Raw genomic sequence first — 21,445 nt, 5'->3', positions numbered from 1 at the left:
CAGCATTCTTTAATGACATAATCTCCTCTTCTTTAGTTTTTGTTTCAATGAGTCTACCAGATGGGCATACAAGAATTCTGATTCCACTGACTCTCATCTGGCATTTTCATTTAACTTAAGCAGGTTTTCATTTTCTTCTGGCAGTTTTTTTTTTTTTTTTTTTTTTTGAATCTCTACCTAGAAGCTGGATTGGGTAAATACCCCACATATCTTCAAGAACACATGCCTAAACCATTTTGTTATTATAAAACCAGAAATCTGTATTTTGGTTTAACTGGGAGGGTTAACAAAACATATAAATGTAAACAATTAACAAATACATTAAAGAAACTATTTCCAGGCAAATAAACCAGTACAAAAAGCAAAATTCAGCAAATTATTGGCTACTTATGACTTGCCCATAACAAGTATATCTTCTATGCTGTCTTCTTTTTTAAAAATGAGCATTTTTTACATGATGCAGCTATTTGTGCTTCTACCAATCTATAGCTCACACTAAAATAGGCAACTTGCAAGGAAAAGGAGTGGTTACCAGGTGCACGTAGTTTTACATTGCTGGAAGGTATTTCCTGTCTCTCTTTCAGTCTCTTCTCTCCATTAGTGGCCTTCAACAGAATTGTACACTTAAATAATTGCATGATTAACATGCTTTAAACTGTTTCTGTTCATTTTGGAGTAAAATAGACACTTAGATTTATGCATGTCCATATTCCTAGCATTTTGTGCAGGTTTAGTGTTAAAGCAGATGCAAAACATTTACAAAAGAAGGGTCTCAGATCCTTTAAACAAAATTGTGTGGAATGGTGGTTGCAATTAGAGTAAGTGGTCAGAAACTTCTTGGCAGTGTTTAATGTGGCGTTCCTCCTTTCTCATGCATAAATAAAGCAAATGTCACTGGAATTTAGTAAAAGGCTGCTATATTTTCACTTGGATCTGAAACTGTGATTGCAGATGGAGTAGAAGACACTTCACAGCATATGTGGCTTTAGCTGCTGGGTGCTGAGCCATGCCTGTGTTGTAGCCCATGCTGCCATACCTGGGCTGATGCTGGGGCTGAATCCTGCTTGCTGGTATCCAAGTGAGCTGCAGCCAGTGCTGTAGAGAATTACAGAGGAGAGAAACTCTCTGTACAGAGCCCTTGAAATTGCTTATAAGTATCTGACAATTTGGCTCACTAAAATTCTTCCTTTCTATGTCTCTGCCTGCCTGTGTCTTCCATTTGTAAACCTGCCCCTACAAACCATCTGGAGTACCATTTTTATCTCACAGCCTGCAGCTATCTTTCCTTTGCATCACTGACAAACATTCTTGAAGTCAAGAATCAGTAAGTTTGTTCACGAAAGGCAAAAAGCTGTTCCATTAGCTGGAATAAATATAAAAGAGCTCCACAGAAAATGAAAGGAGGTGAGGCAAGAAGCTCTGCTGGACTGTGCCAGCTGAAGACCTGCTTCAATGGGTTTTCTAGAAATCCTGAAAACAAACTGCTGGTGCATTGCATCTTCTCTGCTCAGGATTTTCCAGCATATAGTGATTATTTGTCTGGCCTCATATGGCTTCAAGAGAAGCACTTGCATAAACAAGACAGAAAGAATCAGCAATCCCAAATATCCCTTGTCTTGGTTTAAACTATAATTTAATCTTAAATGTTACATTAATATCAGCTGGGCTAATTACAGAAAATTAATTTCCTGCAAAGAAACAAATTTTACATTGCCATAGGAACAAGTCCATACTCATTGCAGTATGGTATCTTGGTTGTTTCCTGAGTAATCCACATTCTCCATGGAATTCTGTCTTTTAAATGAAAAACCTCCAAGACTGCACAGCCTATACACGTGAGCATAGTGGATAGTTTCATCCAGACAGGTGGCTGCACCCTGAATATTCAGCCCTCTGTCTCTCCTGGATGCACTTGCATAGAGCAAGCAATGAAGAAACAACTGAGGAAAGTAAAACCCCTTCCAGATTTGTGTACTCTGCAAAGATTCACCCTTTTCAATGTACCTATATACCCTTTTTCCGCCAGTTAGTAAGTGCCATGGTTTTTCCCTTTTCAGAGCTGTGATTTAAAAAGCAGCAAGTGGGCTTGAGCCTACTGAGTAATATCATGCTTCCATGGGGATCCTTCTGCCCCCCATGACCAGCTGGGGTGAGAGGGGCTGTATGGGTGCTGGAGGGGCGTGCTGAGTCCGTTCCTCCTGCCTTGCCAGGTACCACTTTCTCTTAGGGCAAGCTCAGACATCCTTTTCAGGGAGTACTGGCAGAGTCACATTGTTCTGCTAACTACATCCACTGAAATTCCCAAATGCCCCCCATGTACAATGACACCTTCCTCACACAGAACAGCTCTTGCTGCAGATAGCAGGCAGGATTTGGATTTTTGTGATGCTGAGATCCCTGACTCTAATAGATACTCTTTACCCAGGTTTACTTCCTAAACATTTTGACCTTAATATCCAGATCTTTCAGTGTGGTTGTTTTTGCGTTTTTCCCTAGCTGTCATGCTTTGCTAGTGAAGTGTACTTTCTCTCAGACACAGCTGGTGTCCTATATGAGAATTGCATGTCTTTAACCAGCCAGTGTTCAAGTCAGTCTTTGATTCATAATCCAGAAAAGGCCTTTCAAAGCTGCACTTTGGGGTTCCATTCCTCATGATTTGATGGATACTATTGCACTGGGAACCGCATCCATGAGAATGCCACTTAGGAAGGAGAGAAGCAAAGCTGAAAGGGGATAGTGAAGCTGTGATGCTCAAGCAGGAGGGGTACAGTGTTCAGAGCAACGAGGGGTACAGTGACCAGTGATGTCTGGTGTGATGCAAAGCCAGGAGGCTGCAATGGACAGCAATCTACTAAAAATGTGGTATTACAGATGTGCCTTAACTCGAGCTTCCCGAAACCCTGCATCTAGAGACTCCTTCTGTTTGCTATGCTGTTTGGTTTTTAAAAGCCCCTCCCAGGGTGTAGCAGTCAAATTCTCGGAGGAAATATTCCAGGAGTGGTGAAAGACATCCTTCTGGAGATGCCCACAACTCAGGACCCAGTGTGGCTTCCTGCTTCAGTTCTGGACTACAGTCCCTACCTTGTGCAGGCTTCCTTACAGAGAGCAGTGATCACCTTGCAATGAAACAAAACCCAGGTGTGGTTCTGCAGGAGGCTGCCCCATACCCACTATTGGTTAAGCAGCTGCCAGGTTTGGCTCCCTATGTCCCAAAGAGCTCTCCAACACCATCCCACTGTAACATCACAGGGAATGTAGCTACATTGAATGTAGCTACACCTACAGTGTTCTGCTGTGAACACACATTCAGCTCATCAGTTAACACTGTCTGCACCTCACTTTGGATGCTTCAAACTATGAAAATGCACATATGTAACATTCAGGTCACGAAGGATACTGTGTTTTCACTGATACCACTGAAGATGTGGCCAGTATGTCCCTGTGGGCTGTGGGGGCAGCTTGGCCAGGAGGGCCAGAGTGGTGAGTAGGGCTAGAGTCCCAGAAGCAGGTGTGTCCAGCAACAGAGATGTAACCTGAGATTTTGGAGCCACTCTGTGCCAGTCCTCCATGCCATGGAGCTGTGTGGCAGCATGCCAAAGCCAGTGTCTGGGCAGAAGCAGGTGTGGAGCCAGACTCCTGTGCAAATCCTGCCCCTGTTATTTGCCTTCCTTTGATTTGTACTTTTGTTTGTTTAGTCTGTTTCTTTGTTGTTTTGTTGGTTTTTTTTTAAATAAAATATGGTGTTTATTTTTTCTAGTATCTTTCTCTTCATAGCAGGCAAGAACTTTTATGCTCATTTAGTTTTGCTTTGGTTTTATTTTTGCTTAGTTTCCACAGCAGGGGACCCATTATTAATTGTTACAGAAATATCCCTCAGCAATGCAGCAAAAAGTAGATGGGGGATGTGGGCTGGAGGATTGCAGGAAGAGCCAGACAAGTCGGACTGCAAAGTGCCTTGCAGATCTAACAGTGCATCCTCCAATGCAAGGCTACTGAAGCAAAAACCCCAGCCCCATACGGGGTGGAAGTTAAGAAAGAACAAAAGATGATGAGAAGAAGGAAAGACAATCCGATAAAGAAAGTTCTGTATAGGGATCCCTGTGCCCACGCAGGACTGAACACCCACCCCAGCTGGGAGGGCACAGTGCCACTAGGGGAGAAGACAGAAGGCAGCACGAGGGTGCGGGTAACACGCGTGGGCCAGCTGAAATTCCCCTGGGTGTCGAGGGGCAGGCACGGAGTTCGTCGTCTCCTTGGGGAGATGCTTCCCGAAGGAGCCAGGTGCGCTCTCGCCAAGGCAGGGGATGCTGCGGGCGCTGGCCGCCGGGGCAGGCGGGCCGGGCGCCGGGCGGGCCGGGGCCGGAGGGGCGGGGGGCAGTCTCCCGCCTCCGCGGGGCCGCCCCGCCGGCTGCAGTGTCCCGGCAGCCCGGGAGGAGGAGACGGCGGGGCGCGCAGGCAGCAGCGGGGCAGCCCCGCCGAGACGATCGCCGGGCGGGCGGCAGCTCCGCGCCCCGCCGCTCCCGCCGCCCGCGCCCCGCGCCCCCGGCCCCATGGCGGGGCCCGCCGCGCCCTGGGCCGCCCTGCTGCTCCTGGCCGCCCTGCTGCCCGCCGCCCTGCCAGGTACGCGGGAGCTGCCGCCCCACGCCCGTCGCTGCCCGGCGGGGAGGTGCCGCGGGGCGGGGGGCTCGGGGGCGACACGGTGCTGGGGGATGCCCCGCGGCGCCGCTCTCTGCCCCCGCCCGGCTCGGGGACAAGCGCCGCGGGCACACCCCGGCCGAGGCGGCCGCCTCCCTGTCCCGGCACAGGCACCTGCCGCTGCCCTCGGTGTGTGCGGGCCCCTCGGCCGGTGCCCCCGAGCGGGGAGGGGGAGATGCAGAGCCGGGCAAGCCTCGGCACCGAGGGTCACCCGGCGCTCGGAGAGCGGCCGGGACCCTCCGTGGGTTAGCCCGCTGCGGCTCTGCCGCGTTTCGGGCAGCTCCGGAGCGCCGGGCTGCAGCCCACAAGGACGCTCGTTCCAGACGGGAACAGATGGCACCGGAGGGTGACAGCCTCCCGCTTGCCTTCAGCCCGTGGATGCCTTTTTCCCTATGGAACCTCGTGCTGGTTCCACCGTCCCGTCTGGGCTCCGCTGAGGAGCCCCTCTCGCGCGGTTAGCGGCGCTGACACCGGCAGCCCAGCGCTGCATCTCCCCGGGAAGCCAGGAGAGATCTCTCTTCTCCTCTCTTCGTTCCCGCCGTCGGAGTCCCGTGGATCGAACCCCGTATCAGCCTGGGCAAGGCTGGCGCTGCTGTCAGAGCTCCCCGGGCCCGCAGGCTCAGGTTTAAGCTGCTCTGGAGGTGGCAGAGGTTGTGGGAGGCAGTGGCAGATGTGCCCTGTCCTTTCCCTTGTGGAAGCAGTGAGCGATCGCTGCAGCCCCCGCGGCGCTTTTTGCACCGCAGACAACGCTGAACCGAATCTCCTCAGCTTGTGGCCACAAGGTGTGCATCAGAGCACGGCTAAAGACAGGGTATAGACAGGCATGCAAAGGCATTTCAGCGCCAGAATGTATCGTTGGGGTTACAGTAGCCAGGGTGGCAGCACAGGGACACTTGCCCCCAGGCTCCGGATGTGGTGGCTGTCCCATCTCCAGCCCCGTGCTGTAGTCGCAGAGGAGCCAGCCGAGGACGATAGCATCCTCTCCAACTCTCCTGCAGCTCTGGGCTGTGCGGCAGAGCCTGGGACTTCATGTCACCCGTGGCTCCTGGTGAGTTTTAGTGTGCAGCTAAACATCCGGAAAGGAATGATCTGCTTAGCCTGGAGCTGTAGTCTCTCTGCAGCTTGCTGTGCCCGTCCGGGTTAAGCTTGGGATCACACTCCTGGAAGCGGTTTTATAATAGTGCTCCCTTGTGGCAGTGGTAAATGGAGGGGAACTGGATCGCTGGGGCTGCCTGCTGGAAAGAGAGAGGAGGAGGGAAGGGAGCAGGGGAGTTTTTGTTCTGCTAGTTAGGGAAACATCGTGAGAAATGTCATAGCCTCTGAGGAAAAGTGTTAGCTGTTGAGTGCATGCAGGGTCTTGCTTCCCTGACTGTGTAATGTCTAAAGCAATCCTTGGAGATTCTGATACTTCACTAAAAATTTTGCATGTAATATCCATCTAGTCTTTCCTTGTTTGCAGTCCCACACCAATGTGGTGTAAAAATTGGGCCAATTTCTGAACAAACCCAAATGTGTTGGCATAGTGCTGCACAGAGCTCTTCGTGCTTCCCAGCTATGGAACTCTGGAGCACACCAAAACCTGCTGGAGTGGGAATACTGAGCTGTTAACCCCAGTGTGGCTGGAGTGACTGGATGTGGGCTGCATGTGTACTCCCTGTCCGTGTTGATGTGCTGGCCACTTTGAGTGGACACCACTTTCCTTCTCTAGTCTAGAGAGTAGTTTATAAGGTACAAACACAGTTTGTAAGCTATAAACACAGGCTGTGTCATGAGCAAGTGCAGTCTTAGACAAGAGGGCTGGTGGGTTCTGGAGTTCTTTCTCAGGGGGTAAAAGCCATTGCTGAGCATTTTTGCTGCCCTTGGTCCTGCTTTCTCACATTCTAGCTGTGTTTGAAATTGTCCTGCTGACCACCTTTGCTGGATGTGCTTTGTCTAGGGGATCTGTCCCAAACCCATTCTGCACTTTGGAGCCTTTGTCCAAGTACCATGTCTGTGAGACAGGGAGGCTGCCTTGGCTCAGCAGACAGGCTCCAATGAAGTGAAAAAGCCCTTCAATTTCTGTCTGTGGAAAGAAAAAAGGGTTTTTCCCCAGTAAGGGTCTGGCATTGGGCTGGTGCTGTCATTGACTGTGTTCTGTTTATCAAAATAGAAAATCAGTGTGGGGCCTGTGCCCAGGATTGTTGTGGCAGACCCCGGGCCAAGAAAGCGTAAGAGAAGGGTGTTGTGCTGGAGCCAGCTCAGGGGGCAGATCCCATTTGTGTATTGCCAAGAGAGATCTGCTGCCAGATCCCATGTGTGGAAGAATGGATACTGACTACAGAAAACAGTAGTCACCCACCCACCTTATTAGCTTAGAAAAACAGTATTCAGGAACCACCTGCGGCCAGCGGGAGAAATTTGGGAGAGACATTAAGAGGAGGCCATGTTCAGAGCAAGAGCCTTTCTGACAGCAGCACTAACTCTCATTTTCCTCCCTTGTCTAGACTGTCTGACACAAACAGAGAAAGCAGAAGAGTCTCCAAGGGAATTTTCCACTTCATTTAGCTCTAAGGAATGTATCTTCTCAGTTATTTAGGACAGTGCTGTAATGGTCTTAACTGTATAGCTCTGTACCAGCCTCTGGGTGTGTCAGATGTATGAAAGCTCCTGTGCTGTCCAAGTCTGTGATTCCAGCTCTTCAGAGTGCACATGGACTGATTTTGGCTGGACATGTGGTTAAGATGCTTGCAGAAGCTGATCTATACAAAAAGAAATTAGAAGGGGGGGCTGAGTCAATGATGCAGCAAGACAAAGATACGCCAGCAGGGGGAATGGGATCTTGTGTCTATGATCCAGTGTCTTGAGTGAGCATTCAATTGCACAAAAATATAGCTCAGACACATTCAGTGATCATACTTCCTGTGCAGGACACTGAAAAGTGACTTCTAAGTTCTCAAGATAACTTAGGTTGGACTTTATATCTGCTTCACATTGTATGCAGCTGTCTGCAGGTGAGCTGTTGTCTTCACATGAAGGAAGCATAGCAGTATTTCCACCAGGTGCAGCTTCTGGTTCATGTCCAGGACCCATGGTTTCTCTAGCTGGGAGTTATGTAACATATCTCCGTCTGTCATTGAGGAAGTGCTCAGGAATGTGGCTAAGTTGGCATTGGGATGTGCTGGCACCAGGCATTAGGTCTCTTAAATTTATGCTGTTGCAGTTCAAGTATAATCAGGACTGGAACCTCTTCCTAACCAAAGACCTCTAGATTGAACCTGTGTTTAGTAGCTTGGGTGTGATCCCAAATAAGCAAAAAACTGCAGCCAAATCAACACTTTTTTTCCCCCCTTAGTTTTGAAGTGTCAGGATCTGATTATCGTGTTTAACTTGGGTTACCTGTCTTCATAAATTAGTATTCCTTTACTCCCTCTTCACTTGTCCAAGTGAACCATGGCTAGGTGCATGCATGTATCATGGGAACATTTACCTTTTGTTGTGCTTTCTGCTGGGAAGGAGGAGATGACATGGATGAAAGGCAAGTCACCCACAGACTGCTAATGCACTAAGCAGGAGAATTGGTCACTTCCCCAGAGGAAATGGAATGGGCATTGATGTGCCTTCCTCTTGGGAAGCCCATGCTGCTATTTTCTCCCCCAAGCTGTAGGCATACCACACTTTTGTGCAGCCTTGAGGAGGTTCTCCCAACCCTGCAGACTCTGTACTGATCCTTCAGGCAGGTGCCAGCACTCCCTGTTATCTTTTTCTACCCCTGAAATTGCCACGTGTCATTTCTCTTTTACAGCTCCCCAAAGCAGCAACAGTTTCACTGGTGTGCTGCACTGTGGGATTGTTTTTATTCCTTTGAATGCACATGAAATTTAATTCACTTGCAACTATGAGTGTTTTCATTATTCCCCAAGATGAGAAAGATGGCTTCATCTCTGCAGCCAGTGCCCCTGCCCAGCATGAGAGGGAGGGATGAACTGCTGGGTTGTGAGGCAGTGGAATTCAGAGGAGAGCAGCAGATTCTGAAACTGAGGATATCCTTTCCCTCTGTAAAAACCCAAGTGCTTTGCTTCCATGTGGGTTGAGAACTTGCATTTTGGCTATGTTTGCACTAACCTCATAGCCTCTGAGGAGTGGTATGTCTTACATTTCCAGTTCAGTAGAGGAGTGATGGGTGTCTTGAAGATATGTGAGGTTGCCTGAAAGATCCTTTGTTGTGCATGACCCAACAGAAAACCTTTGAAATAGTGTTAGCATTTTCTTATATGTGTTTGCTATACTGCTGCTTATTCTGCTGCACTGTTGGCTGCAAAACCTACAGTCTGTGCTGAATGTTCACAAACTGAAGTGCCAAAATAAGCACTGCCAAGATCAAGACAGTGGCTTGAATTGCACAAGATTTAAAGAAAACCAAGAACTGCTGAGATCTTCTGCTTTGCTGTCTGTTCTCTGGGTCTCGGGACACACGTTTCTTAATTTCCTCCACACCCTGGATGTCTAGGGATTTAGAGGATGGTGTGGATTAGTCCTGTGTCTCCACTGCTTGACTCTTACCAAAGAGGCATTTAGACCAGCAGGATTTTGCACTACCCTTGTACCTGGCTAGACTGACTATGCACACTCTGATCCCAACTCTCACATTTATTCTTACTTGAGGCACTTACTTTTGCCTGCAGCACCTCTGTAGTTGGATTCATTTCCTTTGGGGGTGTACAAGCACCTGGAAAGTGTCTGCTTTCCCTGGTTCCTCTTTAAACTTTAGACAAGCTTGTAATGAAAAATAACTTTTTCCACAGTGTACCACATGGTTGAGTGCTTAACTGCTGTACCAATAGCAGAGTTAACAAGAGCAACATCAAACAGTGTTTACACAGCATCCCCTTCATTGCCTGCTCTTGATTTGCTTGGGGAGATGAAAGCCTGTGCTGACAGCTCATGTGCTTCTGGTCCCCAGCAAGACCTGTGCAGGCTGCTGAGCTCCCTCTGCCTCCTCTCTGCTGGATGGGACCTGGTACCCACTTCTCTCCAGACCACTTTTCCTGTGTCCTGCCCTCCTAAGGCACATGGCTGCTGGGTCATGTAGCTCTGGAAATGGCAAATTCTCCTCCCCAGTTCCCCAGAGCTGCTGTCTGGGATGTCATATAAGGTCTTTTCTCCTACTCAGAGTTTCTGCAAATGACTGTTTAAACTTCAGCATGTTTTGTACTGTTCACAGCAATTTCAGGATGGTTAAAATCTCTCTGGGTTAAACTGTATATTTCTCAAGCAGCAGTCACTGTACCTCACTCTCATTGAACTTGTAACCTCTGGCCCACTGTTTGCTCTTCATAAATGACATCTGTGCAGTGGGACACAGAAGCTTTTCCCACGCGGCAGGTTGGGTTGTGTACCCTGGCTTTGCCACATCTCTGTGCTATGGTTAGAGCTGAGCACTCTTCAGTGCCTCTGAAATCAGCCTGCATGTGTCTCTATTTTGGTATAGGTGCTTGCATTTGGCAGGTCTGTATTTAAAGCAAATAGTCTTAAGGAGTAGAGAAGCAAGGAAAAGTGGAAGAAAGACCCAAGACATGTAGAAATTGTGTGCTCTAAACAGAGACCTTTTCCAAAACAAAGAGAAATTGTTAATTACATCAAATTTAATACTGAAATCCAGTGGTAAGGAAGGCAGTCCAAGCTTCTCCTCATCCTGGAAGAACACATAAAATGTACATCCAAATTTAACTATGTACACATTAAAAAGTGGTCTGGAGAAGTGTGCATTTTAAATCAACCCTCTTCAGTGAGTAACTCAGTCATCAAATCAGCTCTTCATTAAACAGAGTAAATTACTCTTTGAGGACTGTGGAGTGTGTTCATATTTCACAGTTCCAGTGCAGCTATTCCACTATTACATAGTTATTAAGTCCTCTTGGGCATCCTGCAATGATCCTGGTTCCAGCAAATCTTTCCGACTGTTGTATTCTTCCTGTGCTAAACTGATTATTTTTCCATTGGAGGAGTTGGTTGTTCTTAATATATACATTTGCTGTAAAATAAGAGGCCACTCTTCAAATGGTTATTTGTCATGTTTACTGTAGAGTTGACTGGAATATTTTGGCTGAAACTTTTTTTTGGGAAAAAGTTCAGGACTGCTGGAGCTGGAATGTTAGTGTTTCCTCATCTCTAAAAAAAAAAGACAGAAATAAGAGAAATTGAATGGTCAACATAATTTGTTTTGGTATTCTGTTATGAAATGCTTAATCCCTTCTTTCAGAGTGGTGTCCTTGGAAGGATGTACAGAAGGGCTTAGCTGGTATTGGGGAAAAACTACTGAGTGTGCTTTAAAAATCCCACAATGGAAAGCAGCAAATGTAACAGGCAAAACATGCTGCCATGCATGAACTGTGGTACCAGAGAACAGCCTAAGCCCTGCCACCTGCCTGGCCAGCCCTCTCAGAGCCCCTGGATGCTCCTGATGCTGAGGGAGGGGAGGGTGGGAGCAGCACCCCATTCCCAACCCTACCACCCATCCAGGTTTCATGTTTTCAGCCTCAGGAAGACAGTGTTTAATTTTGTCTTTGCTGCTGAGATCTTGGGGCAGGTCTGAGAGCACTGCAGGACACAGGCTGTAGCCAGATGGATGGAGAGTTGGATTTAGATGCTGTAACTCCTGCTGGGTAATGTCTTGCTTCATGTGGCAGCCCCATGGAAGCACCTAACAGCATCAGAATCTGCCCCTGCATGAGTAACTGAGCTGCACTTTTGCACAGTCTGCATGTCTTTCCCTTTGGTCACCTTTTGAAGCCATGCCAAGTTGGGTGACATAATTGTGTGGTCTTTAGCCCGGGATGTGTTACAGATGGCCTCAGCTCAGGCTCCAAGAGGCTGCAGCAGCCTGAGGCTCACAGCAATCCGGTGACTTTGGCCCAGGGCTCGCTGCACTCTGCAGGAGTGGCTGCTCTGGGTTATGTGTTTGCAGCCCTGCTGGCTGCATCAGCTGAGCTTTGTGTCCCAGCTGCGCATCGGTCTCATGTTTCTGGTCTCCCAAAGCAGAGGTGCTAAAAACAATTTAAAACCAAATGGCAGTGATGGAAATGCTCCATTTGGCTTTGCTGGTCTGAGACTTCAGGCTGATTTCAGGTTGCATGTATTTTTAATATATGTATTTGATAAGTGCCTAAGGTTGTGTTACTGGGGAGGTGGGTTGGGATCACAAGGCCTGGTTTCATTCGAAAGTCTGAGACAGACTTTGAAAGTGACATCTCACCTTTCCCGAGCTCCACTGGCCCTGTTTTAAAAACGAGTTGAATGCTTTTTCCATGCTGTGCTGTACTGTGCTGAAGAACTGCCCAAGCTAAGATGCTACTCTCTTCTACTTAAAATTTTCCAAACAAGAAGTAATGACTGATGTCTTGTGAATTGCCCAGTTGCCCCAAGCTGAATGTATGCAGAAGCAAAATTGCTGTCTGTACAAAGAAACAAAGTCAAAAGAAAATGAAATTAACCAGAGAAGCTCTTCTGTGATAGCAATAGTATTAAAAACCTAGAAAGTCTAAACCTTAAACAGCACTATTAGCAAGCCAAATTTCCATGCTAGATGTGTACAGTGATATATTATTTTGTTTGTAATGTGGTGATTGCTCTGCCAGGGCGCTGAGCTCCTTTTCTTCACTCGTAATGACTACTGTAAGTCAAGCCAGTCCTCCAAGAGCCTGAGTACATGCTTAAATGGCAGTCAGGGGACTCAATGCTCAGTGAGCATATACATGTTTTCATGAAAGCCCTTCCCAGTCAGGTCAGAGCTGCTGGGTTTCAGCTGCTGAGCACAAATTTATTACCACAAGATGTCTCAGACCATATGTGCTCCTCATCTGCCCTCCCAGCAAGTCAGCCCCCAGTGCAGGGTGTGCCATGCCACTAGGAAGTGCTGATTGCTGAGGGCCAGACACCTCTGCAAACACACTTCCTTTCCTCTGCAAAAACACCTGTTTAAATTACCCTCAGGGAGGGATGATGAGTGGTATGAGACATTGTGGGATTCTGGTTGTGTTTGGTATCACATGGGGCTGGAAACCTGCAGCTGATGATGTGACATGAGAATAGGAACGAGTGTGAAACCTTGGAGGGATGGAAACTGATTTCAAACTGCTACTTAAGTGAAATTAAAAGAGAAATGGCTTTGAACTCGCTAAAATCTTTCCTTGTGGTGGTGACATGCCATCTGTCCCATGTTATGCTAGCACAGGGTAGTCACAGGCAGCATGGTGTGGGCACAGTGGTAGTGTGTCTGGGAGAGGATGGTGTCCACATTCCCACTGGGAGTGGAGGGAAGGAACCATCCATGTATGTGTCAACAGAGGGAAGGGAGAAAGAAATACAAGAAAAAACAAGTTTGGTTTTTTTTTTTCCTAACACCAGCAGGGAGAGAGGAAGGATTCAGCCCAGTGGAGAGAGCTGAAGTGAGAGCTCAGATAACTGATGGTCCTCAGGGTCTGGTGGGTGTAAGCATCAGAGTATCTGATGAATTAGTGTGGATGTTTCTGAAAGAAGGTGGTATGTTTGAAGATGGGAGAGTGATTTTTAGCGTATTCCTACTGTTCAACCTGTTGCTTTCCTTTGGGAGAAGCAAGATTTTTCTTAGGACTGGACACTTACAGAACAAGCTGCTAGTAATTGTAGTGAGGGTGGCAGAAGCAGACCCTATGAATCCAAACATAAGAGCCTCATAAAATTAGACATAGAGTTTGCAAGATTTTTGGCAATATGAAATGAACCATTTGACTTTTTCAGCAGTTGGACCTTTTGCAAATATATTTTTTTCTCTGCTTGTGCTGTATAAATATTTTTTAAAACCCACAAACTTTTGTTATGCTTGCAAGTAGTCCCCATAAAAACCAAGAAGGCAAATAGTGAAACTTCAAAATGCTTGTAGGAGCTTTTGAGTAATTTGGGGCTTCTTTGTATGGAAGGTAATCACTGTGTTTCAGGAAGCTTTGCAGCTTCAGCAAAATGTTTGTGCTACTGAATGGTAGCAGATGGCCAACCCACAAAAGGTTAGCAAGTTGCTTAAGTTACTTGTAAAATAGTGCAAATTTCCTTGCCTTGCTCTTAGCAGCCAGCCTTGGTTTGAGGGATCCAAGCTTGGACCTTGTGTCTGCTGTTGCTGCAGGGCTGCTTCCCCAGCAGTGGCCACACAGAACACCCAGGTTCAGGCTGCCCATAACCCTGTTGGGTAACCTGTCCTTGCCATGCAGATCCAGTCAAAGCCCTGTGACAGCAGAGATTACCACTGCCACAGAAGTAAGAGCTGCCTTTCATCAGAAGCTCAGGTTTGAAGAGAGAGGGAATTATTGTTCATCACCACATCATTATAGGTCACCAGCATTGGTGGTGGGTGGGTCAGAGCTCACAGGCAAAGCAGGCAGTGCTGGGCAGGTGTTTTGGTGTTAGAAAGCTTCATTCCTCTGAACTGCACTAGTGCCAGCTTGGTGTCACAGGTCACCTCGCAGCAGTCACAGTGGGCTGATCAATACACCCTTCCACTGCATCCTTCCTTCCAAATCTCCTACTTTGGGTGCTCAAACACCAAGCATGAATAGCATAAAATAGGGGTCCATGTACATTGGGACATAGCTCTAGCAGCCTGCTAGCTATGTCATGTTAAAGACTTCCTGAGACTTACTCTCCTATTTTTGCAGAGGCTTTGTTAACAGGAAGGATTGATTTTCTTCTTACCCAGAGGCTCCTCTTGCTGTACATCCTACTGGTCAGGGATATTCTGTGCCATGGGAGGAGAAGCTGCAAATCTTGAACCTCAACATTGGAGACCAAATCAATGTAGATACGTGAATTTTCAGTTCTAAATATCCCCGGGCTAACCCAAGAAAGATGGCATAGATTCTCTTTTACAAACCTGCAGAGCTGTCAGTGTATCTTTCTTATATGTTCAGATGCTTTTCAAGGTTATTAATTGGGTAAAATCTTTGCCAGCTGTCCCTGTACTTAACAAATTTGTTAAGCTGTACTTAACAAATCATGATGAGGTGAATCCAAGGGGCTGCTGCCGTGTGTCTCAGTTGTGTCTGCTCAGCTATGATAGAACTGCTTAGAACTTGTGAAACAGCCCAGGGCTTTGCATGAAGACATTGTTTTGAATATGACTGCAGAAAGTTGCTCTTTGGAAAAGAAATCAAATAAGGAAGTAATTTATCAGTAATGAAGATCTGTGCCTATCTGAGCCCAACCTAATACAGAGCTCCAAAGAATAGCAATCATACTATTCTGTGCATTTCCCTGGCATGCACTTTATCTGGGATCTATGAGTTTTGCACTTTGGGAGCCTTGGGGGTGTGCCACCAGCTTCCCTTTTAGGGTAGAAAACTATATGTGTACTTGTTGAAAGAACTTCTGCAATAAATAATGTGGAATAAAGTTAGTTAGGAGAATCAGAGCAGCTAATACTTCAAGATGTGAACCGTGAACCATTTCATATTAGAGATTGATAAATAATATTTTAGTGGTTTTTATTTACATTTTCAATTAAGAGGAAGCAGCAAAGGCCACTTTATTTTAAGATTTATGTTTTCCAGTCTCTGTAAAGAACCTTAAATTCTGACTGCTGCTAATGAAAGAGCAGGCACTAATGTTGAGCCTGAGTTTTATTCTTAGCAAACCTGCACCATGGGAAACTAACTTTTCTGATTTATAAAAGGCTTTGAAATGTGAAATAAAAATGAAGAGTTTTAAATTTTATTTTCCTTCAATGCATGATGAAGCTCGAATTCCTACTCTGACTTTGTGAGTCTGAGGCATTTTTGGCAGTTTCGAATGGAAAGTTGAACATGCACTTCAACTAGAGATGGAATGGAAAGACTTTACATAAACATATGAATCTCCAGTAGATTAAAAAATCTGTGCTATTTCACTGGGTAAGGGAACAAATTTATCTATATTTGAAGTGGTTTTGGAGAGAAGTGTAAAACTTCAACTGTCCCAAATGTAAGTAGGATGCTTGAGGATGATTTGGTGACATCTCTGGTATGCATAAAGGAATGAACTAAATGCAGAGCCACAGCATCCAGGCTGCCAACGCTTTGGATTCAAAACCAATCTTCATTTCAGAGGTATCCTACTGATCATCTTTTTCCTTTTTTTTTTTTTTTTTTGTATAAGTGAAAATCAGTTAAATCAGTTTTCTGAAATTTTCACAATCCTAGATTTCTGAATAACAGTTGAAGCCATGAGGTTTTTTACTAGCTGTGGCTTGGTTAACACTTGTTGCTGTGTCCACAAATGACTGATGTAATCCATTTGCTGAGTGTTAAAGTGGCTAAAATTAACAGGTTTTTCAGGGGACGTGAAGGTGACTAAGAGTTGTCACTTTCCTCCCACAGCCTGTCACAAACCAATACAGAGTAGGCTGTAGGCTACCATATGTCTCCTGCTTTGAGGATGGGCCATGAAACATCCCAGCAACCAATAGTTGGGAGAAATTTGGAAGGAAATTGGGTGTTTGGGTAGAAGTATTTAATTGAAAATAAAATTCACAGATAAAGTGAATAATATGAACAAAGCATGTGAAGCTTTGTGCTTTATGGATGTTGGTAACCACTGCCTGATGAGGTTGGAATGAAAGCTGGTGCAGAAAGAGAGCTGTGCTTCCTCCTGTGACTTCCCCTAAGCCTAGTCCATATCCTCCATCAGGATAATTACATACAATGTTTTCTTCAGCCTTTGAGCAAGCAGGGCCTCATTCCTCACTTGAGTGCTTCTATACATGCCACTGGTTTTAATGAGATTGCATGGATGTGAAAGGAGAGCAGATTTAGGTTCATAAGAAATGATCCAGGTGCACAGCACAAAGATGCTGCCATGGTTTAGTTAGCCTCCTAATGAGCAGTGCAATTTTAATAGGTGTGTTTTCCTTTCTGGAGATCTATGACCATAGCTGTGGGGAGCAGGACAGAGCCTGGCTCACAGAAGCGCATGCTCTGGCTCTGACTTGTGTCCCCTGCCAACCCACTTCAAAGCTGCCTGCCTCAGGCTGCGGGCACAGGGGGAGGGAACAGTGGTGGAGGGGATGCCTGACAGCCTAGAAACAATACTCTCTTTTTTTACTACCTCACCTGTGGGCATCCTTTGAAATCCAGCTAGAGGGAAATAAGAGGGAAATTGTCTCATCTGCAAGCCTGTGTGGGGGTGACGATAAATGTCCTGGGGAAGCTGCAGTGCAGTAACTCACACACTCAGGGCCCATGTCCAGTCTGGGCAGAGCAGCATCGTGCAAGCTCCATGCTGGTGTCAGTGCTGGAGAGAAGGGCATTTGTGGGCTTGTAATCCTGTCATCCTTCCCATCTAGCCATACCTGTGTGGCCATCAGTTGTGGTTGGAGTTTCACCTTCAACTTAAAGAAAGCTCTGCATATATTTCCTCATGTGGAAATGAAACATCTCCTTGGTGGCAGCTTCACAGAATGTGAGAAATCCACTGAGACTAAGTCAGTCTGAGCAAATATTCTGTCTTATTCCAGGTTTTCATGAATGAATGAGAGTGTTGCTGCTCATCATGGGTGATGCAGCTGAAATCCTGCCTGGGTTCCAAGTGGCACTTGAAGTATCCCCACGCCTCTGACAGCCTTTGAAATGTTTGAGGGACAAGCAGTGGACTGGGGTAGTGGTGAGCAAAAGGAAGCCCTGCACTCCAGGAACTTGCATGGAAGATGCTGTTAAACTCATGAGTTTGCCCCTGGCACCAGTGACAGATGGATGCATGAGTGCCCTTGCAGTGCCCCCAGGAGCCATGGAGCTGCTCAGGGGGATCCTGCTGCCTTGGAATCTCTCAGGGATTTCTTCTCCTACCTTCTCCTGCAGTCAGAGAGAGCAATATGAGCTGTGCTTAAAACCCACTTCTCCCCACTAAGGAGAGTGTTGCCACTCGTGGTACCAATGGGCTTCTTTAACACTGATTAAGCTGTTTCCAGGGCCAGTGCTGTTGATGGCCCTAGCCTTTGTAGAGGTGGCTGTGAGGACAGTGTGAGGATGGTGCATGTGTGCAGTTGGAAGTCAGGGATGTCCCAGGGAAGATGTGGCTTCCAAGTATTCAGGACCATGTTGTGGGTTTCTCTTCTGTGCTGTCCACTTCTCTTCAATGAACAGCGTGTTTTCAATACCTTCTTCAACAACATAAATACACATTAAAACATAGTATGAGTCAAGTGTCCCTAATTTTAAAGAGGAAACTCACCAAAATTATAGGTCTTGTTAGCATTGTGGCAATGTTTTGTTTGCTCTTAACTTTCTTGACATGGTTTTGATGTATTGTGTGCTTCATCTTAGACTGTTAGAAACAAAGAAGTTACCACAGTTTATAGTAAATGAAGAACATGAATATGAAAACAACAACAAAGTGTAGGTAAAAGCAATGTGGTGACTACAGTCATAAACATGGTGTGGAAAGACACAGACTTTAAGGGGGGTGTTTTATTCTAACAATGTCTTGCCATGGCATGAGTTGCTTGGTGTAGGTTAATGTTCTAATTTTCTCAGGCAGGTTTCCTTCCTGAACTTCTGATAGAGCTAGAGGACAGCCTGTACAAGGATTATCTGTGGGAAAACAAGCTCTGTTCTAACTTTATCCTGTGCTTTTGTCATGTTTGTGATTGCAGTCAGATTAAATTCAGACTGTACCATTTGAAGCAGCCTCAGGCTCTGATTTATCTCAGAAACAGGGCTTAAGATGTTGTAAGTTGATATTTGTGCTATTTATACAACTAAACGTCCAATGAAGCCAAGAGATGAGAGTTTCTTGCACACTAGGAAGAATCTGAGTGTCACAGGAGCTGCTATTGGAGACAGCCAGGAGTCTCGTGAGGCAGTGTGGTGTCAGCACTGGGAAACCTCAGGTGCATTTCACTGGAGAAGCATTAATATTCCCTTTATCCTGCAGATGAGGAGTTGAAGGAGTGCATATGGAATCATTTGGGATCAGTGGCTTTATCAGATCCATTGACACCTCAAGTTTTTCCTCTTTGTTGATTTAAAAGAAATAGGTGAGATTTGCTATAAATTTCTTTTTCTGTAAATCAGTGAGTCTCCCTTCTTGCAAATCAAATTTGACAGGCTTGATGAAGCAGAGGTTTCCACTGAAGCCAGGGAGCTTCGGGTCAAACTGGAGTACCACAGGCATCCAGTCCCTCCTTACAGTCTTCCATTTTTAAGTTTAGGAAAGGTTAGACTTGAAATCAACAAACAAAGATTGAAAGGATACCTGTATTAACATTTGAAACTTAGTCAAATAGTATAGATCTGATTTTTATTTGTTATTAAAAACTAAAAGGCCGTAAGCCTAATTCTGCTGATGGTACCACCTAATCCTCAGACTGTTTTCTGGACTCTCAAGGAATAGCTGGAGTCAGAATTATGACTCTGTCCTGCATAGGAAGAAAAGTCCTTATGTTGTCAGTCATTTTGGCAGTACCTCTGGGTGATATGGTTAAGCCATGTAAAAGAAAACAATCCACCAGAAACAAAATTATTTTCACCAGATGAAGAACTTCAAAGACTTCAAATGTAAGCAAGCTAATATTATCAGGACCTTGAAAGATGCACTGATGAGAATCCAAAAGAAAAATAGACTAATATCACTGTGAATTGGTATTAGACAGCCAGGTGGAGGAAATGTATCTAGACAAAGGGATAGTTTGAGTGATAGGTTTATAAGCCACCTTTCAGTGCTGGTTTTGAAATAGTTGGTTTTAAAAACTCTTCCAAAATGGGTCTGCCAAATGTTCAACTTTTTCCGTATTTTACTTATTAGGGAATTGGGAATAATTATAGTTTTTATGACATACAAAGTACATTCTTCATAAATGCTGCTCCCTTTTCTGTTAGCGATTGAGGATTTTATTTTAGAAGGGTCACACCCCTACATGCTGTTCCTGATTTACAGGGTATGCTATATCCATCCATATCCATCTCACTGCCTGATGTTTGGAAGCTTTCAGGAGGCCTGCTGCTGGGGTAGCTTTCATGTTTTGCACTCCCAGAAGTGGCTGCTGAGCTGAGCAGTGGGCTGTATTTCTCCAAGAGCTGAAACAGTGGCCTGATGTAAACCATGTGTTTTGGAGCCCAGGCCATGCACATTAGTGTGGGTGGCAACAAGGATCCCCAGGGCCAGAGCTGTGCAGCCAGGAGAGCTTGAAAACCACCTGCTCAGTTCTTCTGGACTGTCAGGGGTTTCTGTCCTCTCATTGGACCTAAAGGAGCAATGACTTGGTGCCTCTACCTCTGGAGCAGGGGTAGATTTCAAAATAAGTTGGAGACAAAGTGTGCTACCAAGGCTTCATCTGGGAGCTAGGAAGGTTTAAGCTGTGAGAGCAGTGAAGAGCTTTGAATGCAGTCTTGAGTTGAAGAACTCAAATGCATGTGGTGAGGAATATATTTAAGTGCTCATGAGACTGATATCATTCTCCAGGTGACAATTACAAGTGAAAAATGTATGCTATAGTGGCACAGATATGTAAAATAAAGCAAGGGGGCTGTTTTTAAGGCATAGCTGTCCACAGCATCTCTTGAGAAGAATGTTGAAAGAGAAAGAGGGAAAATGCAAGTTTTAGAATTATAACAGTGGGGTTCTGGGAGCTGTATGGCTCAGAATGGATGGCTTTTGCTGTTGCAGCTCCGGGCCCAGTTGGAGGAACTGTTTCCATACGTTTTTGTTGCTTGATTAGTGCATGCAGCAAAGCACAGCTAACTGAGTCTCAGTTCTCCCTTGCCAAGTGCCATGATTTTACCCCCTTGTCATGCTGGCTGAAGATACTATCCATGCCTTTGTAGTTGTCATTTTAGAGGGAACCTCGGTGGGCCCTAATCCATCCCTGCATTTCTCTATGGCAAACCCTTGCCCAGCTATATGCTGTGGATGGTTGCACTGATACAAATGATGCTTTTCTGTCACCTGTGATGCCTGTTCAAGCCAACCAGTCACACCTGCAAGGCAGCAGGGTTAGAAGGCAGCTCTGTCCTCATGGTGACTGGCAAGAGGAGGAGGTCCTGCCAAGGAATGTGCACAACCACATACCTGTTGTCCATACCTCACATGTGGTTGCAGTGACTCTGCACTTCATCTTTCTGGTGCTGGAGTTCTTTATAGTGCCCATACCTGCCAGGTGAGCAGCATGGTCACTGATAATGTGCATTTTAAAGGTTTTGGCTGTATAAATAGGCTAGCAGATGTAGATGAGCGACTTCATGCTTAGGGCAAGATACCAAGGGTGCAGTCTTCAGGGAGAGCAGACAATTATAGCCCAATAAGTTAATGGAAAGAATCCCTCAACTCAGCCTGTGGATGAAGCCAGGAATGATGAGGGCAACCCTCTACCTTTGCCAGCTGGTTTCACCTGCTCTGTCCTCTCAAGGAACCCCCTAAGCTGTTGTCACTCCAGTACTGCCTTTCCTCCAACTCAGTGAACAGGCAGGTGTTAGACAACACGCTGAATGGGTACTGCAGACCAGGGCCATGGCTGTAGTGTGCTCTGACAGCCTTTGTGAAGTTCCTGGGGGTCTTTGCACAGTGGTTTGATCACTGGAGAAGCCCAGATGTGAGGTATCCAAAACTAGTGGGTGTGAGAGACAGACATGGCCCAGCCTCAGAGGCTTCCCATCAAAGGTCACTGATGCAGAAGGAAGCCTGTGCATTGATGTCAGTGGGAGAACGTGAAGCCTTTGATAACTCCCTGTTGGTTTTTCCTAAGTCGCAATACACGTGTTAATCGTGTAGGATTACATTC

The 21,445-nt window shown here is 46.1% G+C and overlaps 1 protein-coding gene across 2 annotated transcripts in view; it reads left to right on the top strand.

Moving 5' to 3' along the window:
- The first annotated feature begins 4,174 nt into the window (after nucleotides 1–4,174).
- FNDC1 (fibronectin type III domain containing 1) overlaps nucleotides 4,175–21,445 on the top strand; it is a 63,259-nt gene continuing 45,988 nt past the window's right edge. The window contains exon 1 of one of the 2 annotated variants that reach the window (XM_054630728.2): nucleotides 4,175–4,281. Coding sequence is in view for 1 of the 2 variants with exons in the window: in XM_077175358.1 (XP_077031473.1) it covers nucleotides 4,551–4,620 (70 nt within the window). In the remaining variant the exon portion in view is untranslated. Of the gene's footprint in view, nucleotides 4,282–4,432; nucleotides 4,621–21,445 lie in introns of those variants that run through there. The other variant, XM_077175358.1, reaches the window with a different exon arrangement.

Source organism: Agelaius phoeniceus, chromosome 3 (assembly GCF_051311805.1).
Source record: "Agelaius phoeniceus isolate bAgePho1 chromosome 3, bAgePho1.hap1, whole genome shotgun sequence".
NCBI classification, from domain to species: domain Eukaryota; kingdom Metazoa; phylum Chordata; class Aves; order Passeriformes; family Icteridae; genus Agelaius; species Agelaius phoeniceus.
The sequence above is the reverse complement of the archived record's forward strand: the minus strand, read 5'-3'. Positions and strand labels throughout refer to the sequence as shown.